The sequence below is a fragment of the Littorina saxatilis genome, linkage group LG8 (assembly GCF_037325665.1).
Source record: "Littorina saxatilis isolate snail1 linkage group LG8, US_GU_Lsax_2.0, whole genome shotgun sequence".
In the NCBI taxonomy this organism is placed as follows: Eukaryota; Metazoa; Mollusca; class Gastropoda; order Littorinimorpha; family Littorinidae; genus Littorina; species Littorina saxatilis.
In genome coordinates, this window is record NC_090252.1 from 25,635,195 (window position 1) to 25,658,376 (window position 23,182).

General features: G+C 44.8%; 1 protein-coding gene across 1 annotated transcript in view; it reads left to right on the forward strand.

The window, feature by feature from the left end:
• The window catches only part of LOC138973142 (uncharacterized), a gene marked incomplete in the record, with an annotated part of 87,768 nt that overhangs the window by 25,271 nt on the left and 39,315 nt on the right, over nucleotides 1-23,182 (forward strand). The window contains 19 exon segments of the mRNA XM_070345809.1: nucleotides 1,974-2,219; nucleotides 2,860-3,011; nucleotides 3,373-3,598; nucleotides 4,913-5,088; nucleotides 6,210-6,546; nucleotides 8,772-8,945; nucleotides 9,304-9,489; nucleotides 10,324-10,482; nucleotides 11,210-11,329; nucleotides 12,286-12,483; nucleotides 12,866-13,051; nucleotides 13,340-13,534; nucleotides 16,831-17,028; nucleotides 17,819-18,010; nucleotides 18,289-18,525; nucleotides 18,848-19,102; nucleotides 19,223-19,417; nucleotides 19,966-20,186; nucleotides 22,700-22,952. Of these exon segments, the coding sequence (XP_070201910.1) occupies nucleotides 1,974-2,219; nucleotides 2,860-3,011; nucleotides 3,373-3,598; nucleotides 4,913-5,088; nucleotides 6,210-6,546; nucleotides 8,772-8,945; nucleotides 9,304-9,489; nucleotides 10,324-10,482; nucleotides 11,210-11,329; nucleotides 12,286-12,483; nucleotides 12,866-13,051; nucleotides 13,340-13,534; nucleotides 16,831-17,028; nucleotides 17,819-18,010; nucleotides 18,289-18,525; nucleotides 18,848-19,102; nucleotides 19,223-19,417; nucleotides 19,966-20,186; nucleotides 22,700-22,952 (3,906 nt within the window).

The following is a 23,182-nucleotide window of genomic DNA, read 5'->3' on the forward strand; positions in this document are numbered from 1 at the left end:
GGGGTGCAACTCCTTAGCGCCCCTCTCTCAAGCCAGGTGGTTTTTCACCTCTGTTTCAGTTTTTGGCTTTGGGCAGCTGGGCCTCTTCTTTGAGGTTCCGGCGTCTCGGCTATCTCAGCTGTTTTGAAACAAATAGGCCTCTCTTCTGTTGCTCATGGCGCTCTTGTGGGCATGATCAAAGGACCTTGTTTTATGAGGTTTAGAGGCTCCCCCTTGTTTAGCGCGTGGGACTTTGTTCTACTTACTCTGGGCCTCAGCCCTTTAGGGCAGTGAGGCGCATGCGTTTTTGGGGTTTGCTAGAGGATGTAGCCTTAGGGCTTTTGGTGCCGTTTGTTCACGGTTTTTGGCCAGGTTTTGGGGTTTCAGAAACCTGGTCAATATCCTCTGGTGTTTGATTCCCTCCTCTTGGGAGGATTCTCGCTCCGGAAGATTCGGATTTTCTAACTGACTGGTTAGACTTTTTTAATCCCTTTTTTGACGTTACTGTCTTTTGGAACCACGAGCTTTAGCTCAGGTTCTTATGTCTTTACAATGGAGCGAAAGAGACATCTTTTATTTGTCTCTCTCTAGGGGCTCTGCTACATTTATTGCCGTGTTGCGTTCTGGTCGCCTAGGCGAAGCTTTGCAAACGGCTTACTGGAGATCAGATGATGTGTTCATCGGTTTCTATCTTCGGGATATCTCCTGCACGCGGCTAGACGGCTCCAGTTCATTGCTGGTTTTAGTTGCTGCAGGGCAGGTTCTTACAAGGACATAAGTAGGTTCCCTCCACCTTTAGGAGGAATCTGCATTCATAAGAATTGGAGTAAGAATATGTGATTAAATCGAAAATTTTTAATTAAATTTTGATTTAATATAATATACTTACCCAATTCTTATAGTTAATACCCTCCCATCCATCCCCGCTGGATTATGTCCTTGGGGTGTTTGTTTGATTAATAGTCTCGAATGATTATTACGGATGCGGGCGCTCACGTGGTGCGCAGGGTGTTATGGGTAACCGAGCAAGGTCAGGCCATAGCAACGGCTATGGCGTCGCTTTTAGCTTGGTTACCACCCTACTAAGGGCAGGTAATTTGAGATGTTTTTTCGACATCTAGCATGTGAGACTAAAGTCAATGCATTCATAAGAATTGGGTAAGTATATTATATTAAATCAAAATGTAATTAAAAATTTTCGATTATGTTATTATTCTGTTTTCAGTGTAAGTACTATTTTCTCTATCTTTTTGTGGACAAGAGTTGAAGTGCAAAACTAATTGATTATTTGCTACTAAGTAGTCTTATGAGCTGTTCAGAAGACAGTGTTCCTGCCTTTGTTATATGTTTGTAGGTCTGACTATCCAGCCTTTCATATCAATTGATTGAGTTAATTCACATTTTTCCAGTGACCCACAAAACATTGTGAATTTGTCATAGATATCTGTCGATATGACGATCCAAGCCTTCACACCTTCTTCTTCTGCGTTCGTGGGCTGAAACTCCCATGTACACTCATGTTTTTGCACGAGTGGAATTTTACGTGTATGACCGTTTTTACCCCGCCAATAAGGCAGCCATACGCCGCTTTCGGAGGAAGCATGCTGAGTATTTTCATGTTTCTATAACCCACCGAACTCTGACATGAATTACAGGATCTTTTCCGTGCGCACTTGGTCTTGTGCTTGCGTGTACAGACGAAGGGGGATAAGCCACTAGCAGGTCTGCACATAAGTTGACCTGGGAGATCGGAAAAATCTCCACACTTAACCCACCAGGCGGCCGCGGCCGGGATTCGAACCCTCGACCTTCCGATTAAGAGGCCGACGTCTTACCACCCTGCCACAGCGCCCGGCTTCACACCAATTGGTTAAGTCCACACACAGACATACACACCCAACCTCCACCCCCCACTAAACTTTGCCGCCCACAATCTCTCTGTGGTTTGCCAAACATTCTGAGAGCAAGTGGTGCATGTTGTGATGTGTGTGCAGAGTTCCAGTGTTCCATGGTGGAAGTGGCTGGCCAGTCAGCAGAGGACGGGGAGGTGGCGTCCAACAGCCGGCAGCTAGACGCCACAAACTGCGGCGTGCAGTGCAGCAGTGACGCGCAGTGCGTGGCCTACGTGTATGACAGCTTCACAGGCCAGTGTCGTCGCTACAGCAGCATGCCCACAACCAAGGTTGCTGCTTGCTGCACGCTGTACGTCAAGACATGTCCAGGCTACAGCACAATGCCAAGTAGGTCTTCTCTTACTCCTCTTCGCTCCCTGGAACTCGTCCCAACCCCCTTCTTTGTAAAGATGATGTGGAGCAGTGACAGATGGGAGGCAAGATCAGTGTGAATAAGTATCAGGTTCTATTTTTAATGACACTCTTCATTGTGTGTACATTGTGTTCTTTTCTCTGTACAGCTGTCTGACAGTTGGATACAATTTCAAGTTTAGAACATTTTGGTTTAGGCCCAAAAAAAAAATAGGTGTGGTTACGGTAACATAGCCAAAAAAAATAGGGTAGGAAGGTAGGCAATCACATTTTTTTTTTTTTAACTTTTTTTTCTAATGTGTACAAATTAGACCTACTTGACAGGGAAATAAGTGTGCGACTCGAGCGCTTTCGCTTTCATTGCGTTTTCTGCACTCTGGTGTTTTTGTTTTTGTTTTGTTTTTTGACAAATGTAATAAAAAGTTATAGGGTCGGCCCCTAAAAATAGGGTAGGTCGGGTTACCGTAACCACACCTATTTTTTTTTTAGGCCTTAGTTCCTAATGATCCAGTTGTATAAAAAGAAGAATATATCAACCAAAAACATCATGGCATGAGAAAAAGACAAAGTAACTCGCATGTTAATGCTGAACAAAATGTGTCTTTGTGTGGTGAAGGTCTGCAGACAGTGCCGGGCGAGGGAGGTGACCTGTACGCTACCTCCACTCCACAGCGCTTCCACTCCACTCTGTACCCCATCTACTACCTGGGGGACACTGTCATGCAGTGGCTTATTCACGCTCCTGGACGACAGATAGTTACTCTGCATGTAAGTCTTGTCTGTCCCCTTCATTTGTGTGGTATTGTGAATGGAGCTTTGTTGTGCCTGAAAAGTTATGCAGTAGAACCTCATCCCCTCCTCCTATTTGAGACCTGCAGAGATCTGAAGAAAATTGGGCCTTAGAAAAGGAGGGAGTCTTAAATTGGGGAAATGTACATTATGGGCGGAACCTGTGAAAACATAGTTTCCCACTCTTAGCTGTTTTCCTACACAGTTTCTGAGCCCTTGTTTCCTTCAGGTGTCTAGCGCGCATACTTGCACAGCCTGTGAGCCTGTTTGTCTGTGTGTGTGTGTGAAACACAGCAAGTGACAGAGCGATGAGACAAGCAGCACCTGTATGTTTGCACAGATCCTGGACCTTGACCTGGCTGCGGGTGACATCATCCAAGTTTTCGATGGTTCCACGTCCCAGGCGTCATCGCTAGCTTCCATGACAGGCAGCGACGTCTCTGCAGTGGCCATGGTGACGGCAGACAACCAGAGAATGTTGCTGTCCACTGCAAGCTCCTTGCTGGTGCAGTTCACATCCTATCATGCCAGCACCTCTCGTGGTTTTCTCTTCGCATATCAAGCTGGTAAATAAAGCTGTCTATGGTCCATGTTTTGTTATGCGAATGTTAGCTCCTCTTTAAACTCTTTCTGTGTGTTCAGATTGTTGGTCATGGTGAAAAATTCATAGTTTGCTGACCTAGGTGAAGTCCACAGTTTTTGTCAGGTCTTCACGTCTCCTGCAACTCTGCTCTTGTGGCCATGTTTGCTTTGGGGGGGGGGGGGGGGGGGCTGCAACTCTGCTCTTGTGGCCATGTTTGCTATGGGGGGGGGGGGGGGCTGCAACTCTGCTCTTGTGGCCATGTTTGCTATGGGGGGGGGGGGGGCTGCAACTCTGCTATTGTGGCCATGTTTGCTATGGGGGGGGGGGGGGGGCTGCAACTCTGCTCTTGTGGCCATGTTTGCTATGGGGGGGGGGGGGGGCTGCAACTCCGCTCTTGTGGCCATGTTTGCTATGGGGGGAGGGGGGGGCTGCAACTCTGCTCTTGTGGCCATGTTTGCTATGGGGGGGGGGGGGGTGGGGCTGCAACTCTCCTCTTGTGACCATGTTTGCTATGGGGGGGGGGGGGGGGGCTGCAACTCTGCTCTTGTGGCCATGTTTGCTATGGGGGGGGGGGGGGCTGCAACTCTGCTCTTGTGGCCATGTTTGCTATGGGGGGGGGGGGGCTGCAACTCTGCTCTTGTGGCCATGTTTGCTATGGGGGGGGGGGGGGCTGCAACTCCGCTCTTGTGGCCATGTTTGCTATGGGGGGAGCGGGGGGGGGGGGCTGCAACTCTGCTCTTGTGGCCATGTTTGCTATGGGGGGGGGGGGGTGGGGCTGCAACTCTCCTCTTGTGACCATGTTTGCTATGGGGGGGGGGGGGGGCTGCAACTGCTCTTGTGGCCATGTTTGCTATGGGGGGGGGGGGGGCTGCAACTCTGCTCTTGTGACCATGTTTGCTATGGGGGGTGGGGGGGCTGCAACTCTGCTCTTGTGACCATGTTTGCTATGGGGGGGGGGGGCTGCAACTCTGCTCTTGTGACCATGTTTGCTATGGGGGGAGGGGGGGGGGCTGAATGCTGTCAGCAGAATGACCTAAAATATGACTTGTTTTCTTGACAAACACTTAGGGACCAAGTTTTGTTGATGTTGAAGCAGTACTCATGTTGTCGTACCTGTGATTTACCTGAGTTTACCATGTTTCAGAGACTGCTCTCAAGAAGAAAAGAGTCGGTGTGTTTGTGTGGCCAAAAGAAAGTGACGTTCCTGTGTTGGTTTGATTTGACTCACAATGACCATGTACAAAAGTATAGCTGATGCAGCTCTTGGCCCCAACAACATGGTTTACTGTTTCCCCAGGTTGCCAGTTTGACCTTTCGGCCAACACCGGGCGGGTGGTATCCCCTGGTTACCAGACCAACCTGTACCCCAACATCCTGCAGTGCGACTACACCATTCAGGTCCAGGCTGGACGGACACTCACAGTCACCTTTGACCCGGGCTTCAGCTTTGAATTTGGAAAGGATTTTCTTCAGGTAACAGGGTTCGTACAGGTCATGGAAAACCTGGAAAGTCATGGAATTTGATTTTTAATTTTCCAGGCCTGGAAAGTCATGGAATTTAACAAAAATAAGAAAGAAAAACAAATAACTTTAGCACGCCAGCGGCGATTTTCGTCGCCCAGCCATTCCCCGATTTGCGTCGCCAGCACAAGGCTTGTTCGTATGACCAACTTCTCGTTCGTATTTGCATACGAGAATAACGGTATTTTTAACGGCACTTGAGTCAAAGCGAGGCTCACTTCCTTCCGGTATCTCGTCGTGTCGTCTACGCTGCATTTGAGTCGGTTTCGTCGAAGTTTTCTGCTTTTGTTTTTGCATCGATAAAGTACTTTAGCGCTTCGACAAGCAAGATGGAGGATGATGAGTTTGAAACTTTCTTTCGAGTTGTTTCTTGACAACAAACAGTATGCGGAATTGGAACAAATTACCGAGGAAGATCTTCGCAATGAACTGTGTATCGTGGTGAAAAAAACCGGAATTTACGAAAGTGCAGATGGATACAAACAGTGGCTGGTCCAGTTTAGTGAAATGACAGGACCAGCAAACATTACCGATAATCTGATTGCGTAGCAAATGCTTGACTTGCTTGTCGAAGAGACACTGCGTAGAAACTGACTCAAATTCACTGCAAAGCAAGCCAGTGTCAAAACTGGCAGTGACAAGACGTAAAAAGTTTGCGTGTTCGGAAATGGCGACCTGTGGATCTAGTCATGGAAAATGTTATTGAGGCTCATGGAAAAGTCATGGAATTTTGTTTCTAAAAACCAGTGGGGACCCTGGGTAATTAGGTGTCTGTCGTGGTCATGGCCTGTTAGTAATACTTTGTACCTGTTGACATTCAATTGTTTGGGGTGAGACTTTACTCTTGATCGGAGTTGTCCTTAGTGAGCTAGTTCTGAAGATTAGGCAACAGCAAAAACTCACATGTGCGTGTTGTGGGTGATCTTGGGGGAGGGGGGGGGATTTTAAAGGGAAGATCTGAAGGATTCAATCTTTGGTTTTTTTTTCTGTTTTATTTTTTTATACTTCATGTTTTTTCTTTCTCTATTGTCTTTTCTTGTTTTATTCATCCATATTTTGCACAACAAACACAGGTGACAGCCGATGGGTCTGCAGTGCACACAGGGTCAGGCTTCACAGGGTCCACAGCTCCTGCATCCTTCATTGCACAGAATGGCCGTGCAGAGCTCTCCATGGTTACCGGGGCAACAGGCAGAGCCGTTGGCTTCAGCGCCACGTTCAATGCAGGCTGTTCCCCCATAGTGGACTCCACATTGGCCACGACCTACACGGCAAACTACAGTCAGTCCATTGTGATGCAGTGTGCCAGCGAGTACGTCTTCACCGGCATCTACGTGGGACAGAACTCTGTGGGTCTGCGCTGTGGTGCAGGGGGCATCTGGAGCCAGGACACTTTGCCCACTTGTAAACGTGAGTCACTTGCGGTCCGTCTGTGTGTGTGTGTGTGTGTGATAGATCAAAAATCAAAGAGGATTTAGTATTTGCAGTCAATAGTACCGAAGGATTTATTTTCAGCAAAGTATTTTAATTGACATTTTGTTGCAATAGTCAAATAATAAGGTTGTTGTGTTTGTTTAAAATCTGTATGAAACCCCAGGTTTCAAAGGAGCAGGAAATGTGCAGTTTTTGAGTCACTTGAGAAAAAGTGACTCTATGTAATCGGTCAGTGTTAGTCTGTCCGGCCGGCCGTCCGGCCGGCCGGCCGGCCGGCCGTCCGTAGACACCACCTTAACGTTGGACTTTTCTCGGAAACTATCAAAGCGATCGGGCTCATATTTTGTTTAGTCGTGACCTCCAATGACCTCTACACTTTAACGATGGTTTCGTTGACCTTTGACCTTTTTCAAGGTCACAGGTCAGCGTCAAAGGAAAAATTAGACATTTTATATCTTTGACAAAGTTCATCGGATGTGATTGAAACTTTGTAGGATTATTCTTTACATCAAAGTATTTACATCTGTAGCCTTTTACGAACGTTATCAGAAAAACAAGGGAGATAACTAGCCTTTTCTGTTCGGCAACACACAACTTAACGTTGGGCTTTTCTCGAAAACTATAAAAGTGACCGGGCTCAAATTTTATGTGAACGTGACTCATTGTGTTGTGAATAGCAATTTCTTCCTGTCCATCTGATGCCTCATATAATATTCAGAACTGCGAAAGTGACTCGATCGAGCGTTTGCTCTTCTTGTTTTCAAAAGTACTTGTGTTAGCAATTGAAGTATACTTATCATAGCAAGATTATTCTCCCTGTGAATAGTTCACAAGGGATTGTTTTCTTTTACCATTTGTGCACCCATGTGTAATGATAAAATGTTGATCTAATTTAATTATTGAGAGACACAAAAAGATTATGCGCTTCTTCAGTTTGTTGTCAGTTTTATTTGCGTTTTCTTTTGCTTTATTATCACACTCATACAATTTACTGCACAGTTATTTATTCTGAATATACCTTTCTTTGGCAGACTACAGCACTTACGCAGGTACACACTTGATCTGCCTGGGGTGGGATGATTAGTCGCTTGTGTTAAGCTTGGTTTTCAACTGGTGCTTTTTCTCAAGAATCACAGTAATCCGATTTAATGGTGTCATAGGGTGTAGTAATATGGAATGTAGTTTATGATCTTAAGTTCGCAGCATTAGCTTATCTTAAAAGGCATAAACTTTGGTGTTCGGGGAGCTTGATTTTCATATTGCCATCAGTGATTTTCAGGGGTCTTCCTATATATTGTGTAATTTGCATATCAGGGTGTGTGTGTCAGTGTGAGGTGTGAGCGAGTTTGAGTGTGTTTGTGTGTGATTTCACTTGGTGAGGATTTTGCATATTTGTAAGGTTATTTTGGTTGTTACATTTTGGTGACTGTGTTTGAGCAGGTTTTGTGTGGTCTGTGTGCCATTGGTCACTGTCTTGTTTGCTGGCAAGGATTTAGTTTAAAAAGGCTCATGCATAAAAACTGAGAAAGCTTCGGATTAGAAATATACATGTTATCCATGCACTATCAGTATTGTTCCCAGGCCGCGATTTTCGGTCATTGATACATACTTTTTTTTATTTGATACACTATGTATGTGTATAGGTCCCTATGGTGGGAAAGTTGATGGTCAAAAGACCTCGTACATGTCAAAACTATTAGTCTGACCCCTGGTCAGTCGACCGTGCAATAGTTTTGACATGTAGGAGGTCTTTTGACCATCAATTTTTCCACCATACACTGTATTTTCAATCTAGGTCCAACTGACCTCTTGTTCTGTGAGGCTGGGAACAACACTGCACTGTTATTCTTTGTATTGGCCTGTACTTTATGATCACTCCAGTACACACTCTCTGGATCATTTTACAAAAGATATTTGAAAATGATGATGTTCGTACTTTATGTAATGAGAATGATCTTTTTTCAGCTGAACATTAACAGAGTTACAAATGTGAAGAAATGTCAAGAGTGGTACAGGTATTCAGTATCAAATACTGACAACTTGTTTAAGCATGTGTTAATTATTGTTCAAAGAAATTATTCATCACGTTGCAGTCACGTTGATTTATGGTTCAGGTTATCAAGGCTAATGTTTTTGTGATGTTTAAAAAAAAAAATCTTAAATGTGTAGCAATTAAATGTTGATTTGCGTGTTCATGATAGGTGTGTTTTGCGGACCCCCTTCTGACATAACCAACGGTTACCTGGTGTCAGTCAGTGGCCCCTACTCTGGTGACACGGCAACGTACGCTTGTAAATCAGGCTTTCAGCTTTCCTTCTCGACACCTGTGAAATGTCGCAACACGGGCAGCTGGGACTCTCCGCCCTTCTGCTCCTGTAAGTTATGCTTCATTGCAACAACTCAACTCTGGAGAGTTTTTGGGTTTGGAATTGTGCAATTACATGACATTCAAAGTTAACCTGTGTGTAACTATGGTGATGTCAGTTTAAGATAAAGGTCTTAAACTTGGAGAGAGAGGCTATTTATTATAGAAAGGATTTTATTGTATGATGCAGGAATATTTCATTATAAGTGGTCAAGATACACTTTTGACCACCACAGCTAGCTTATCTGCTTTAACTGTTGCTAAATGCCATGGGGGAATAGTCATGAGTTGTAAGAACAATACAGTAGATCTCATTGATCATCTTTATCTTAATCCACTCAACTTGTTTATTTATCCTTTTCGGACAGCCGTCCAGTCATGCCCCTCGGTACAAGATCCCTTCCAAGGCAGGTACCTGGTTACCGCGGGCAACGGCTTTGACCATGGCTCGGTCATCAACTTTACCTGCACCAACTCTCTGTATGAACTGCGCGGCTCTGCCAACCTGCTGTGTGAGAATGGGCAGTGGTCCGGCTCCGTCCCCACCTGTGCACGTACGTTGGAGTTTTGAGTCTTTCTTTTTTTGATGGAAATGTTATATCACTCTGACATGACAATTTATGTTGGTTTAATTAACTTTTAGCTTAAAGTTTTCATCTTCACTGGAGAAGAAAAGTACTTGTGTTTATAAAAGAATGAGAGGGGAGACAAACGGTGTGCAGCAGGTGGTGGTGGTGTGACAGTGTAGTTGCATGTGGGATGTCAGGCATCCTGTGCAATACTCATCATTTCAGATAGGAAGACATACTGCATACTCTGTCCCTCCGAACAGTACTGTCATATACTTGTGGTAAGACTACTATTTCAGGTATCCAACTTCTAGTTCTCCACGTAGCTTAATATGATACTTGATATACCCTGATCACACCCCTACCACAACACCACTGTTTAAGGATAATGAGTTGCTTGAGGAGTTGTAGGTAGCCCTCCTCTTGCTTTCTGTGCGGCCAGTGGTGCAGTGCTTGCTCTTTTCCCTCTCTTTGGGTCAGCAGTTTGTCAAAGCCTAAATCATAACCAAGTGAGGCAGAGTGCTAAAAATAAACTGAAACAAGCATTCAAAGTCTAAATATGGAAAATTCCTCTTCTTCTTCTTCTGAGTTCATGGGCTGAAACTCCCAAGTAAACTCGTGTTTTTTGCAGGGTGGGTTTTACATGTATGACCGTTTTTACCACACCATTTAGGCAGCCATATGCCGCTTTCAGGGGAGACAAATATGCAAAACAACAGCAAGTGAGACTTATTCAGAATCTCCTGATACTTGAAAGAATAAGAAGCATTAAAATAAAACAACAACTTTCTTCTGCTTAATGCCTAGTTATGATTTCAGGCGTCCCTTGCCCCGTGCCCTACGTGGCCAATGGCACAGTGTCTCCCTCTGTCAACGTGGTTGACGAACAGACGCTGAGGGTGGACTGTAGGCCTGGCTTCACTCTCACCGGCTCCGCCATCTTCAACTGTGGCCAGTCATCTCCGCCTACATGCGTCAGTGAGTAACAAGTGTCCACTTATCAGCGCTGTGTTGGAAGTGTTTCATGGCAGGGATGAATGTTTGAATGTTTGTCTTCAGATCTGCGCCTAGTTTGTCAGACGGGTGCATTGGAAGTGAGTTTGCATACATTCTGCACATTGACAATAGGGCAATCTGGGAATGATAGGCACAAAGGTATTGTTGACGATTGTTCTTTCATTGTCCAAATAAGAGAAATCACACCAAGAAGCCGTAAAGGATACCCAATACAGATATCTGGAGTTCATGAAAGGCTTCCTTGGGAAGACTTTTGAGTCAATGCAGTTTGGTTGATTTGTTGTCATGTGGTGTGATGTAAAGTGACATGATTTGACCTGTCATCAAAAGATGTGACTTGATTTAGTTGACATTACATGGCATTGTGTAATGTGATTAAGTGAAAAGTGATGTCACTTGCTGTACTGCATAATGGGATATAACATGTAGTTATGCAGTATAATCAATATAAGATGGTATGGTGTGGTGTCATATTTCTCACTCAGTCTGGCATGAAATTATGTGCTTAGGCTTGTGATGTGATGTGATGTGATATGCTAATACAATGTGATGTGATGATACATACCATGTGATGTGATGTGATATGCTAATACAATGTGATGTGATGATAAATACCATGTGATGTGATGTGATATGCTAATACAATGTGATGTGATGATACATACCATGTGATGTGATGTGCCAACAGATGTGGATGAGTGCCAGTCAGTGTCAGGCTGTAGCCAGGGCTGTGTGGACACTGTTGGCAGTTTCTACTGTACCTGCGGGGCAGGCTATCAACTGCTGTCAGACCAGCGCACTTGTGCAGGTAGGTACTGTGTGCTGGTTGATTGGTTGTTGGTTTTTAATGTCCCTTCAACCTATTTGGCTGTGTGTTGGTACAAGGCAGTTGCAAATAGGAAGGAAGGAAGGTACAAGGCAGGTGCAAATAGGAAGGAAGGAAGGTACAAGGCAGGTGCAAATAGGAAGGAAAGAAGGTACAAGGCAGGTGCAAATAGGAAGGAAGGAAGGTACAAGGAAGGTGTTTATAGGGTGTTTATGTATGAATGCATTGCACAGAATATACACAGTGATTTTGAAAAGTATGTTATTCAGCGTTAGTTGTGCTGCTGCATTTTTAATCAAACAGACTTGAAGCATCATTAGACGCGAACTAATGAAAGGAAGAAGTCTTCTTCTGTTTTCCTGAGCTTTTTGCTCTCAGAGTCACCCTAAAGGGTTTTGCATCCCACACTAATTTTAACCCTGCCACATGTTTTTGTTGATGTGAAGGAAAGAATCCGGCCACTGATTTAGCACGAAGGTATATAGGGAAGTGCATGAAGGTAATATAGTTATGAATAAGAGAGTTAACCGGCACGGTTGGCCTAGTGGTAAGGCGTCCGCCCCGTGATCGGGAGGTCGTGGGTTCGAACCCCGGCCGGGTCATACCTAAGACTTTAAAATTGGCAATCTAGTGGCTGCTCCGCCTGGCGTCTGGCATCATGGGGTTAGTGCTAGGACTGGTTGGTCCGGTGTCAGAATAATGTGACTGGGTGAGACATGAAACCTGTGCTGCGACTTCTGTCTTGTGTGTGGCGCACGTTAAATGTCAAAGCAGCACCGCCCTGATATGGCCCTTCGTGGTCGGCTGGGCGTTAAGCAAACAAACAAACAAACAAAATAAGAGAGTTGAATTGGAACAGTTACTTTGTGTGTGAGGAGTGGAAAGTACAATAGAATGAGCAACTGGACTATCAAGTATGGCTGCTTTCGTTTGCACAGACCTGGATGAGTGTTCGCTCAACAACGGTGGCTGTGACGGAATCTGCATCAACTCGCCGGGCACCTACCGCTGTGACTGTGTGGGCATCGCTCAGCTCTACACAGCCAATGGTCAGTTTGGAATCACCATTCCTCCTGGAGAGACCGGCCTGGAACCATGGAACGTCTACTACCTTAACCATACCTGTATACAGACACGTGAGTTTACGTTATTTGTTGGTGATTTTATTAGCCCAGTCAGTGCATCATGAACTCCTTCATCATAAACTTGTAGCAATACGCACTGCAAGAAAATGCCAGTCTCAGCTCGATTTATAGATTTCTTCTCTCTGCATGACTGCTTTTGTTCAGCTTTTTGTGTAACTCAGAGATGCAGGTTTTGCTGAATTACAGCAGGGGGGAGAAAGGCATGTTTAGAGAAAGCAAGGCATTTTGGACAAAGAAAGACTTGTTTGGAGAAAAAAAAGCACGTTCCGAGACTGAAGGCATATTGAGAGAAATAGAAAAAGCTAGTGATTGATGCTTAGTTGAGTGAAGTAGCTGGCGGCAAATGATGCATTGTCTCCCTGTGTGTCGCCAGCCACAGTGGAGTGTCCTGCCCCGCCCCAGTCTATCAGCAACGGTCACATGCTGCGAGAGACCGGCACATTCACCGTCGGTCGCTCCGTCACCTACCTCTGTGACCTCGGCTACACCGCACAGGGGCAGACCACTCTCACCTGTCAGAGCAATGGCAACTGGAGCTCTGCGGTACCAGTGTGTGTTGGTAAGTCATCATCCAGTTTTTTTCATTTCTTCGCTTCATATACCATAGTTATGGATTTCTTGTGAGCTTTTGTGTTCTTGTGATAGAGTTATGCTGCCGTGATTAAATTGTCATAGTTAATCAAATAATATTTTGTCTCCACCATGGTATTCTTCATCATAATGCCTGTAATATTGCTGAATCTGAAAAACATTGATTTTTTTGTGGGATTGAATTTATTCTTGGGTGTTTATTTGTAAACGGGAAGAATAAAAGTGAAATGCAGTGTGGTAATGGTGGCTGTTACAGTGGCCACGTGTCAAGTGCCAGTGGTTGCCTTGGGAACAGTGTCCCCCCAGACACCTGTGCAGTACCTGGACTATGTGACGGTGTCCTGTAACCTCCTCGGGGTGGTCGCCCAGCAGCTGACGTCACGCTGTATGTGGGACAAGGCCACGCTGTCATACCGCGTGGATACCAACTTGCTGCGATGTGACATCACAGGTAAGTCGGCCAGCTTGCCTCCTCTTATCCCCTTACTTTTCCACTTTCTGAAGGTTCATACAGTTCCTCAGCAGGAACCCCCCTTTTTAAGACAACAAATCTGAGAAAATCAGGTCTTCTTCTTCTTCTGCGTTCATGGGCTGAAACTCCCACGTACACTCGTGGTTTTTTTGCTCGAGTGGAATTTTACGTGTATGGCCGTTTTTTACCCCGCCATTTAGGCAGCCATACGCCGTTTTCGGAGGAAGCATGCTGGGTATTTTTGTGTTTCTATAACCCACCGAACTCTGACATGGATTACAGGTTCTTTTTTGTGCGCACTTGGTCTTGTGCTTGCGTGTACACACAGGGGTGTTCGGACACCGAGGAGAGTCTGCACACAAAGTTGACTCTGAGAAATAAATCTCTCGCCGAACGTGGGGACGAACTCACGCTGACAGCGGCCAACTGGATACAAATCCAGCGCGCTACCGACTGAGCTACATCCCCGCCCGCTATCAGGTCTTCAAAGGAGGGAGTCTTAACATGAAGAAAAATGTACACAGGTTGTGAGCCAAAAATCTAAAATATATAACTGTAAAAGAGGGAGGGGGGTCATTTTAAATTGGAGGGGGGGGGGTAGTGGGCTTTAAAAGGGGTGCCACTGTATGATGTTTTCAGCGTTCCGTCAGCCAGACAACTTCATTCCTTCTTTGGGAGTTTAATGTATATAACTACTGTGCAAAGTACTTTGTGGGGCTGTGAGAGGTGCAATGCTGTATGCTTGGTTCTATGGTCGCTTAAGTGTACACAACAATACATGTGACAGCGGAACAAAGGAACTTCAATACCAGCTGGGCTACCATCCCCCTTCGGTTTCCGAGTTACTACATGCACTCTGGTCCAACTCTGAGTTGGATGAAAGTGGTATTCTAAACCGTGTGCTGTTAGAACCCCCATTGTCAGTATAAGAGAGCAGATGAAAAGGTCATGTGCAGCGTCATAGTGCAACAATGTTTAAAGTCTTTTTCTGGCAAAGAAAAAAAGCGTGTCTGAGCGTGCTTTTGAGAATCCTTGTTTTGTCATTTATTACCTGTGTTGTGTCATTTTTCAGTCAGGGAAGTAATAAACGGTATGTATGTTATGCAGTAAGGTGAAACAACCCTGCTATGGAAAGGAGGATGGGATAAGTGATTGTTGCTGGGTGGCTGTACAGTGTGTTGAAGATGGTCAGATGCTTGACATGCGTGTGTTACAATATAAAGCATTATCTTTTAGTTTAGGAGAATTAGAAAGAGCAAATGTTTGAAAAGTTTCTGGCAGTTAATATTGTTCGTTCAGGTGTACAAATGTTGAGCATGCAGTTGAAAAGCAGCTTTTGCAGTTCCAGGCATGTGTGTGGGTGTGTTTGTCTGTGTGTACTGCTTTATGTTTGGAGAGATGTGGATCTTTGTGTGTGTAGGTCTGGGTGTGCCTGTCAGTGTTTGTTTGTTTATCTTTGTGCTTTATTGTTGGAACATGTGGATCTCTGTGATTTGCCTGTGTTTGTCTCTGTCTACAGCTTTCTGGTGCGAGGAATTTGGACAAATTCAAAAGCAGGGGACTTTATTTTGGGTTAAAGGATGTTATATGGTTCAGAGAGGGGTTGTTGTTCTGTTTGCTTTATGTCTGTTATCTTGTGTTTATGATCAAAGAATGATTAAAAGTGTTAATAGTTTATGTACTGAAAAACAAACTGGGTTGCTCTCGACTTGCTCAGCTTTGTATGACTAAGGAAAGTTTGCAGTGAGTTATGAAACTTGTCTGTTTCCTGTTTTGTGTTTCCTTTCCCCCTTATTTTCATGCAGCATAACTTTAGTAACAGTTCTGGACTCTGTTTTGCCCCCAAAGGATATTGAAGAATTGTGAATTTTGAAAATGTGCTATTCCTGCGTGTTGCCTGCTGACTTTCCATCAGTCCCAACTCCCTTTGTTATGAACCATGCCCTGTTTGTGTTCTTCCCTAGGATGACGAGTTTAAACATTTAAACGCGGAGCTTCTGGTTGTTTGTGATATAAGCAAGCCTTTAGTTTTCTGGGACAGAAAATGTTAACTGTTCTGGCACAAAATAATGTTGTCTGGTCTCTTTCTAAGTTCTGGCAATTGCAACGTTTGGAAGGTTGAATCATGTATGCTTCTGTCACCTACTGCTTACCTTTTACATACCTTTTTTTCCCTCTTCCTGTTAATGCTTATAATTTACATCTTCTGTACGGATTGCAAGCCTTACTTATGCAGATGAAAGTCACATTCTATCCTGTGTCACCCCCACCCTGCCACCCCCTTCCCACCCCACCTGCCCATCCCAGTCAAGCGCATAGTGCTTTTAGTTATGCACTATAGAAATCTCCTTAATAACAAGAAATTCCTATGAGGTAGGAAAAACACCCCCGTCAAAGAGAAATAACCTTCTCAGTTGGTGGCAGTGACTGAGTGAGAATGGTTATTTCCCTTTGACCATGAAGATGTGCCTCTATAAGTCCTTGTAGAATCTTAATCCACCAATAACTCCCTAACCGTGTGTTTGACTGGTCCCAATTTTTGTAAGGACCGTCTCAGGAATGTATAGAACCTGTTCACCAAGTTTGGTGACGATCGGTCCGTTCATTCTTGAGATCTATATGCGAACACAAACAAACAAACACATGGAGCGATTGTGCCTGTATAAGTCCTTGTAGAATCTTACTCCACCAATAACTCCCTAACCGTGTGTTTGACTGGTCCCAATTTTTGTAAGGACCGTCTCAGGAATGTATAGAACCTGTTCACCAAGTTTGGTGACGATCGGTCCGTTCATTCTTGAGATCTATATGCGAACACAAACAAACAAACACATCGAGCGAAACCTATACACACCCCTATACCGGGGGTGTAAATAAATAAGAGTAACATGGTAGATTTGTTCTTAGTGTTTGGTCAGAGGCTGCTCATTGTTTCTTTTTTGAAAATCAATCAATTAGTTATTCAGCCAATCAATTAGTCATTCAATAGATCAATTAGTCATTCAATAGATCAATAAGTCAATAAAACAATCAATCAATAAAAATAGTTTATTTTCTGTTGGAAGTAGGTTGGTTATACTTTGCTGGCATCTTCACAACACCTGTTGCAGTCTGTACATGTATCTTCACATTCTGTTTAGCAGCTGTACCCGTAGTTTTGTACCACACTCACAGAAGTAGAGTAGATGATCAAATATTTATGATGTCTTTGAGTTGTCTGCCGACTAGTTTAGGTCTTTCGGTCTATGATTGAGTGAGATGTATGTTTGTGACAGGTGTGGACTGCGACATACCTGTGCGACTACCTGGCAGCCTGCCCTACTCACTCAGCTCCAGTTCCTACAGCGCACAGTTCACCTTCACCTGTCGCGCTCCACTCTTCACGCGAGTGGGCAGGAGTGGCATTAACAACAACGAAGTGGTCACCTGCGGGGCTGATGGTGTCTGGGACTTTGGAGACCTGCGCTGTGAAGGTGTGTCATATGTTGGTGTGGATGACTTTTCTACCAGCATGCATTGTCAGGTGACACGCTTTATCTGAGCGAAAATGGGCTCTCTAGGCTATTCTGCTCTGGGTTTTTTGTGTTTAAAAAAAAAATTATATGTATGTGTAATTCTCAGCTGTCCAACTTGTAAATGTTTGGGCAGAAGTGATAGAGCATCAAGTCCAGCATGCATTGTTCTTTTATATTACTTTCTGTACCCATAACTGAAAATTCGTCTGCTACAGAACGAAAAAGCAAAGTCCATCCATCCTTTGAGACATAAATTTCCTGTATATGTATGTGTATCTCTGTGTACATGTGGGTATACATATCTTTGTGTGCATGTATGGTTTGCAGAATGATGTGTGCATTGTTTGTCAGTTGTTGTTTGTGGTCAGTTTGCTTTTCTTGAAAGAAAAAAAAAGACTTGCATCAGAGTATCACTTACTGAGGTACACGCATTTTCAAGAAAATAATGTCTACCAGCTGACTTGCAGTAATAGTATGTTCTCATTAAGCTCCATGATGATGAACCTGTCAGAGAACTTGATTGTTTCTCCCCAGGAGCACCCCCTGCATTCACACCTAAAGCCAAGCTTTTCAATGTATTTGGTGTGTTAATTGTTGTCATTGAGTGTTCCTGTCATGTAACCGGGAAGATTTTGTGTCCAACTGATTTCAATCACCCCCACCATAAAGGCAGCCGTATTCAGTCTTGGTGTGTTATTTACTGAGGTCATTGTGTGCTACTGACAATTGAACATGATTTTTGTGTCAGGTCCTACCTGTCCCGACCCAGGCACCTTTGCAGGCACACAGCAGGTGGCCACGTCCTACGAGGAGTTCTCCTATGTGAGCTACACCTGTGAGCGCACTGGTTTCTCCCCCATGTCAAACCTGCCCCTGTACTGTCAGTATGACCCTAACACTGGCGGCCTGGCCTGGAACGGGACAGCGCAAAACTGTACAGGTGTGTGTGTCAGCGTGCGTGTGTGTGTTTGTGTATGTGTGTCTTTTGTGTGTGTGTGAGTGTATCATGTGTGTGTGTTTTTAGTACAATATTACGATAATGCAATTGTACATGTGTAATTTGTACACATGCACATCAGGTTTTGTCTACGCTTGTGTGTGTCATGTTTTTGTGTGTTCCTGTTCTGACTGTATTGATGCCTGTGTCTGTGTGCACATCAGTTAGTATGCACACGCAGCAAGTCCAGTCCAGTATTTAATGATTTTTTTCTCTGACAGACACTTCACCGCCAAGCTTTGCCAACTGTTCATCAGTGGCTCGGGAAGTGACTTACCTGTCCAGCGCTTTCTTTGCTGAGCCCATCGCCACGGACAACGTGATGGTCAGCGACTTGACCATCACGCCAAACGACTACCGCGTCAGTGACGTGGTGCAGACTGACCTCCAGGTGTCCTACATCGCGCGCGATCACGTCGGCAACATCGGCTCCTGTGTGGTCAACATCAGGGTCAGAGGTAGAATGCACTTAAGAAAAGAAAATTTAACATTTTTAAAAAAAAAACACAATATGTACATAACGGTACAATGGAAACATCCTTTTCAGACCTCCAAAAGTCTGAGCAAATCCTGTCTTAAAAGGGAGGTAAATTGCAGATGTTATCAACAGAAAATGTAGAAACTGAGATGTAAAAAGGGGGATGGTCAGGCCTGATTGCTGTTGTTGTGTATTTACCTGCAGTCCTTTTGTGGGTGTGCCATGATTTTATATTGAGTTTCAACAGGTATAAGCTTTCATTTTCATGTGCTTAACAAGTTGATATATTTTGTGTTTACCAGATCAATCTCCTCCACAAATTCGCTGCCGCAGTTCCTTTGAGGAGCAGCTGTTTACGGAAAATCAGCGAGCCATCTACGACCCCCTGAATTTCGTCCTATCACAGGCAGAGAATACTGGCATCGTGGACTTGAGCTACTCCGTCAATCCACTGATTATTGATCGTTACAGCATCGGCAACACCTACACTGTGAAGATTGACGCCGCAGACCCCACTGGCAATGAGGACGTCTGTCTTGTACAGGTCAAAGTCACAGGTACCGCAATATTTGTCAGCCTGTGTGTGTGTGTGTGTTCGTGTGCGTGTGTGTGTGGATGTGTTTGTGACATTTGACACAAGACAATATGCTGTGACAACGCTCTGTTGACGTGTGCAGCCCCACAGTGCGTGCCCTGGAGTCTGAATGTAGACAACGGTAACGTGACGTGTTTCCAGCAGGCCGCTGGCGGCTATCGCTGTGATGCATCATGCAACACTGGCTACAAGTTCTTTGAGAATCCTGACACCGACACCATCAGCATATCCTGTACCCCTGGCAACGACTGGGACAGGGCCACCCCTGTCTGTACCAGTACGTCTCACACTCTGCACCTGTGTCTATGTTTCTGTGTTTGTCTCTCGCTCTGTCTGTGTGCATGTGTGTTTGTCTTAGTGTCTGTGCATGCAATAGGATCTACACACTTAAGTCAAGGCTGCAGTTGCAGTATGTTTATCTAAAACACTTTAACTCCTTTCCCAGGCACTATAAACAAGTGTGTCATTGTTGTTTTTTGCTGTTGTTGCTAGCTTACTGTTGTAACTCATGTTTAAGTTAACATTTTAATGATGAAAAACAATTCACAAGTATGTTTTGTTCCATGTTCACTTTGTGCATGCCTTTTGTGTAAGCACTTGGTTGTTGAATTCTTCTCATTTGAACGTGCAATGCAAGGCCAGAACTACAGGTTTATATTGGTTGTTCTTCTGTTTGAGTAAGTTGTTGAATATGATGTCACAGTTGATCATCGTGCTGGTGCAAATCATGCACACTGTTTTTAATTCTGTGCCAGTCAGGCAATGAATGGCATGTTTGTGAGTAATGACATCCTGCCAGACACGAATGGTGTGGTTGTGTTGCAGGTGTGTACTACACCAACTACCGTCTGTCCTTCCAAATGGAGTACCGCACGCGTAACTCCCCCTCCCTGACTTGCCAGTCCAACTACATCGCTCAGATCAACAGTCAGATGCCTACACTCACCGCCGCCCTCTCCTCTCTCTGTACCGGCCTGCCTGTCCCTGTCACCGTCACGTCTGCTGCCAACATCAACGCTGTGGCAGTCACCGCGTACAGTGATGGTGTAAGTGTTTAAGGTTGTTCATTTTAACCCTGTAACCGTCAACTTCTGCAGTCAGGACGTTGAATATAATGAAGCATTTTGTTTGAAGGTGTCAACCCCCTTTGTGACCCCAAATGTTGTAAAAGTGATTGTATTGGCATTGAGGGAATAGCCCAGTAAATCATCATTAGATTTGTTTCTAAAATGTTTTGTTTCTAGTGTGCTCGAATATGTTATAAAGATACACTATTAAACCGACCATTGATACATGTGATAAATCTCAAAGCAGTCTGAAAGAGTATGAAGATTCCTTTAAGTAATAACCAGGTGTTTTAACTCTTCTTTGGTGTGATGGCTGGTGTATGCCACCAACTTTTTTCACACTGTATCAATCTCCAGACTCGGACTCAAGGCGCAGGGATCTATTTATGCCGTGTGAGATAGAATTTTTTACACAATACATCACGCATTCACATCGACCAGCAGATCGCAGCCATTTCGGCGCATATCCTACTTTTCACGGCCTATTATTCCAAGTCACACGGGTATTTTGGTGGACATTTTTGTATCTATGCCTATACAATTTTTCCAGGAAAGACCCTTTTGTCAATCGTGGGATCTTTAACGTGCACACCCCAATGTAGTGTACACGAAGGGACCTCGGTTTTTTGTCTCATCCCAAAGACTAGCACTTGAACCCACCACCTAGGTTAGGAAAGGGGGGAGAAAATTGCTAACGCCCTGACCCAGGGTCAAACTCGCAACCTCTCGCTTCCAAGCGCAAGTGCGTTACCACTCGGCCACTCAGTCCCGTATGATGATGATGTTATGATGTGACGGCACTATGATAATAATGTTACGGTGTGACAGCACTATGATGATGATGTTATGTTGTGACGGCACTATGATGATGATGTTATGGTGTGACGGCTCTATGATGATGTTATGGTGTGACGGCACTATGATGATGTTATGGTGTGACGGCACTATGATGATGATGTTATGGTGTGACGGCACTATGATATCGCAATACGGTATCCTAGTGGTAAGGCGTCCGCCCAGTGAGCGGGAGGTCGTGGGTTCGAACCCGGGCCGGGTCATACCTAAGACTTTAAAATAGGCAATCTATTGGCTGCTCCGCCTGGCGTCTGGCATTATGGGGTTAGTGCTAGGACTGGTTGGTCCGGTGTCAGAATAATGTGACTGGGTGAGACATGAAGCCTGTCCTGCGACTTCTGTCTTGTGTGTGGCGCACGTTATATGTCAAAGCAGCACTGCCCTGATATGGCCCTGCGTGGTGGGCTGGGCGTTAAGCAAACAAACAAACAAACGGCACTTATGATGATGTTATGGTGTGACGGCACTATGATGATGATGTTATGGTGTGACAGCACTATGATGATGATGTTATGGTGTGAAGGCTCTGTGATAATGATGTTATGGTGTGACGGCTCTATGATGATGATGTTATGGTGTGATGGCACTATGATAATGATGTTATGGTGTGATGGCTCTATGATGATGATGTTATGGTGTGACGGCTCTATGATGATGATGTTATGGTGTGACGGCTCAATGATGTGACGGCACTATCATGATGTTATGGTGTGACGGCACTATGATGATGTTATGGTGTGACGGCTCTATGATGATGATGTTATGGTGTGACGGCACTATGATGATGATGTTATGGTGTGACGGCACTATGATGATGATGTTATGGTGTGACGGCACTATGATGATGATGTTATGGTGTGACGGCTCTATGATGATGTTATGGTGTGACGGCTCTATGATTATTATATGAAGTTTTATATCGCGCGTATCTCCAGACTCGGACTCAAGGCGCAGGGATCTATTTATGCCGTGTGAGATGGAATTTTTTACACAATACATTACGCATTCACATCGACCAGCAGATCGCAGCCATTTCGGCGCATATCCTACTTTTCACGGCCTATTATTCCAAGTCACACGGGTATTTTGGTGGACATTTTTTATCTATGCCTATACAATTTTTCAAGGAAAGACCCTTTTGTCAATCGTGGGATCTTTAATGTGCACACCCCAATGTAGTGTACACGAAGGGACCTCGGTTTTTCATCTCATCCGAAAGACTAGCACTTGAACCCACCTCCTAGGTTAGGAAAGGGGGGAGAAAACTGCTAACGCCGTGACCCAGAGTCGAACTCGCAACCTGCTTCCGAGCGCAAGTGCGTTACCACTCGGCCACCCAGTCCCGTATGACGATGATGGTATGGTGTGACGGCACTATGATAATGATGTTATGGTGTGACGGCACTATGATGATGATGTTATGGTGTGACGGCACTATGATGATGATGTTATGGTGTGATGGCTCTATGATGATGTTATGGTGTGACGGCTCTATGATGATGATGTTATGGTGTGACAGCACTATGATGATGTTATGGTGTGATGGCACTATGATGATGTTATAGTGTGATGGTTCTATAATAATGATGTTATGGTGTGACGGCACTATGATGACCATTTTACCGGTGTGCTGTCAGGTGTACGCCACCATTGGCCTGGACGTGGTCTCCAGCCCCAGCAGTGGGTCGGCTATCAGCCAGTGCGTCAGCTCCGTCACCTCCGCCTTCACCTCCGTCAGCAGCAGTCTGCAATCCATTCGCACGCTGACCGCTCAGAACAACTGCGCAGCGTCCGAGGTGGTGAGGTACCGCAGTATCCTGCAGGACTCGGTCAACTGTCAGAACAACCAGGAGAGCAGGATTGAGCCCGCCACCGGCCGCTATCAGTGTGGTACGTAGGCACTGTGAAGCAGCATATGCTCACTTTGTAATACACTTATGAGCATTTAAAGGCTGACATAGTCCTATTTAATTAGTTTAATTACTTCCAGGGCTTTTCCCATCGTTGCGGGGATGTATAAATTAAGCTTCCTGCAAAGTTTTAGGTTTGAAGTCCTTACCAATTATGAGAAATAATTAATTCTTTATTGCATTGTTTAGCAACAGTTCTCCAGGACTTGG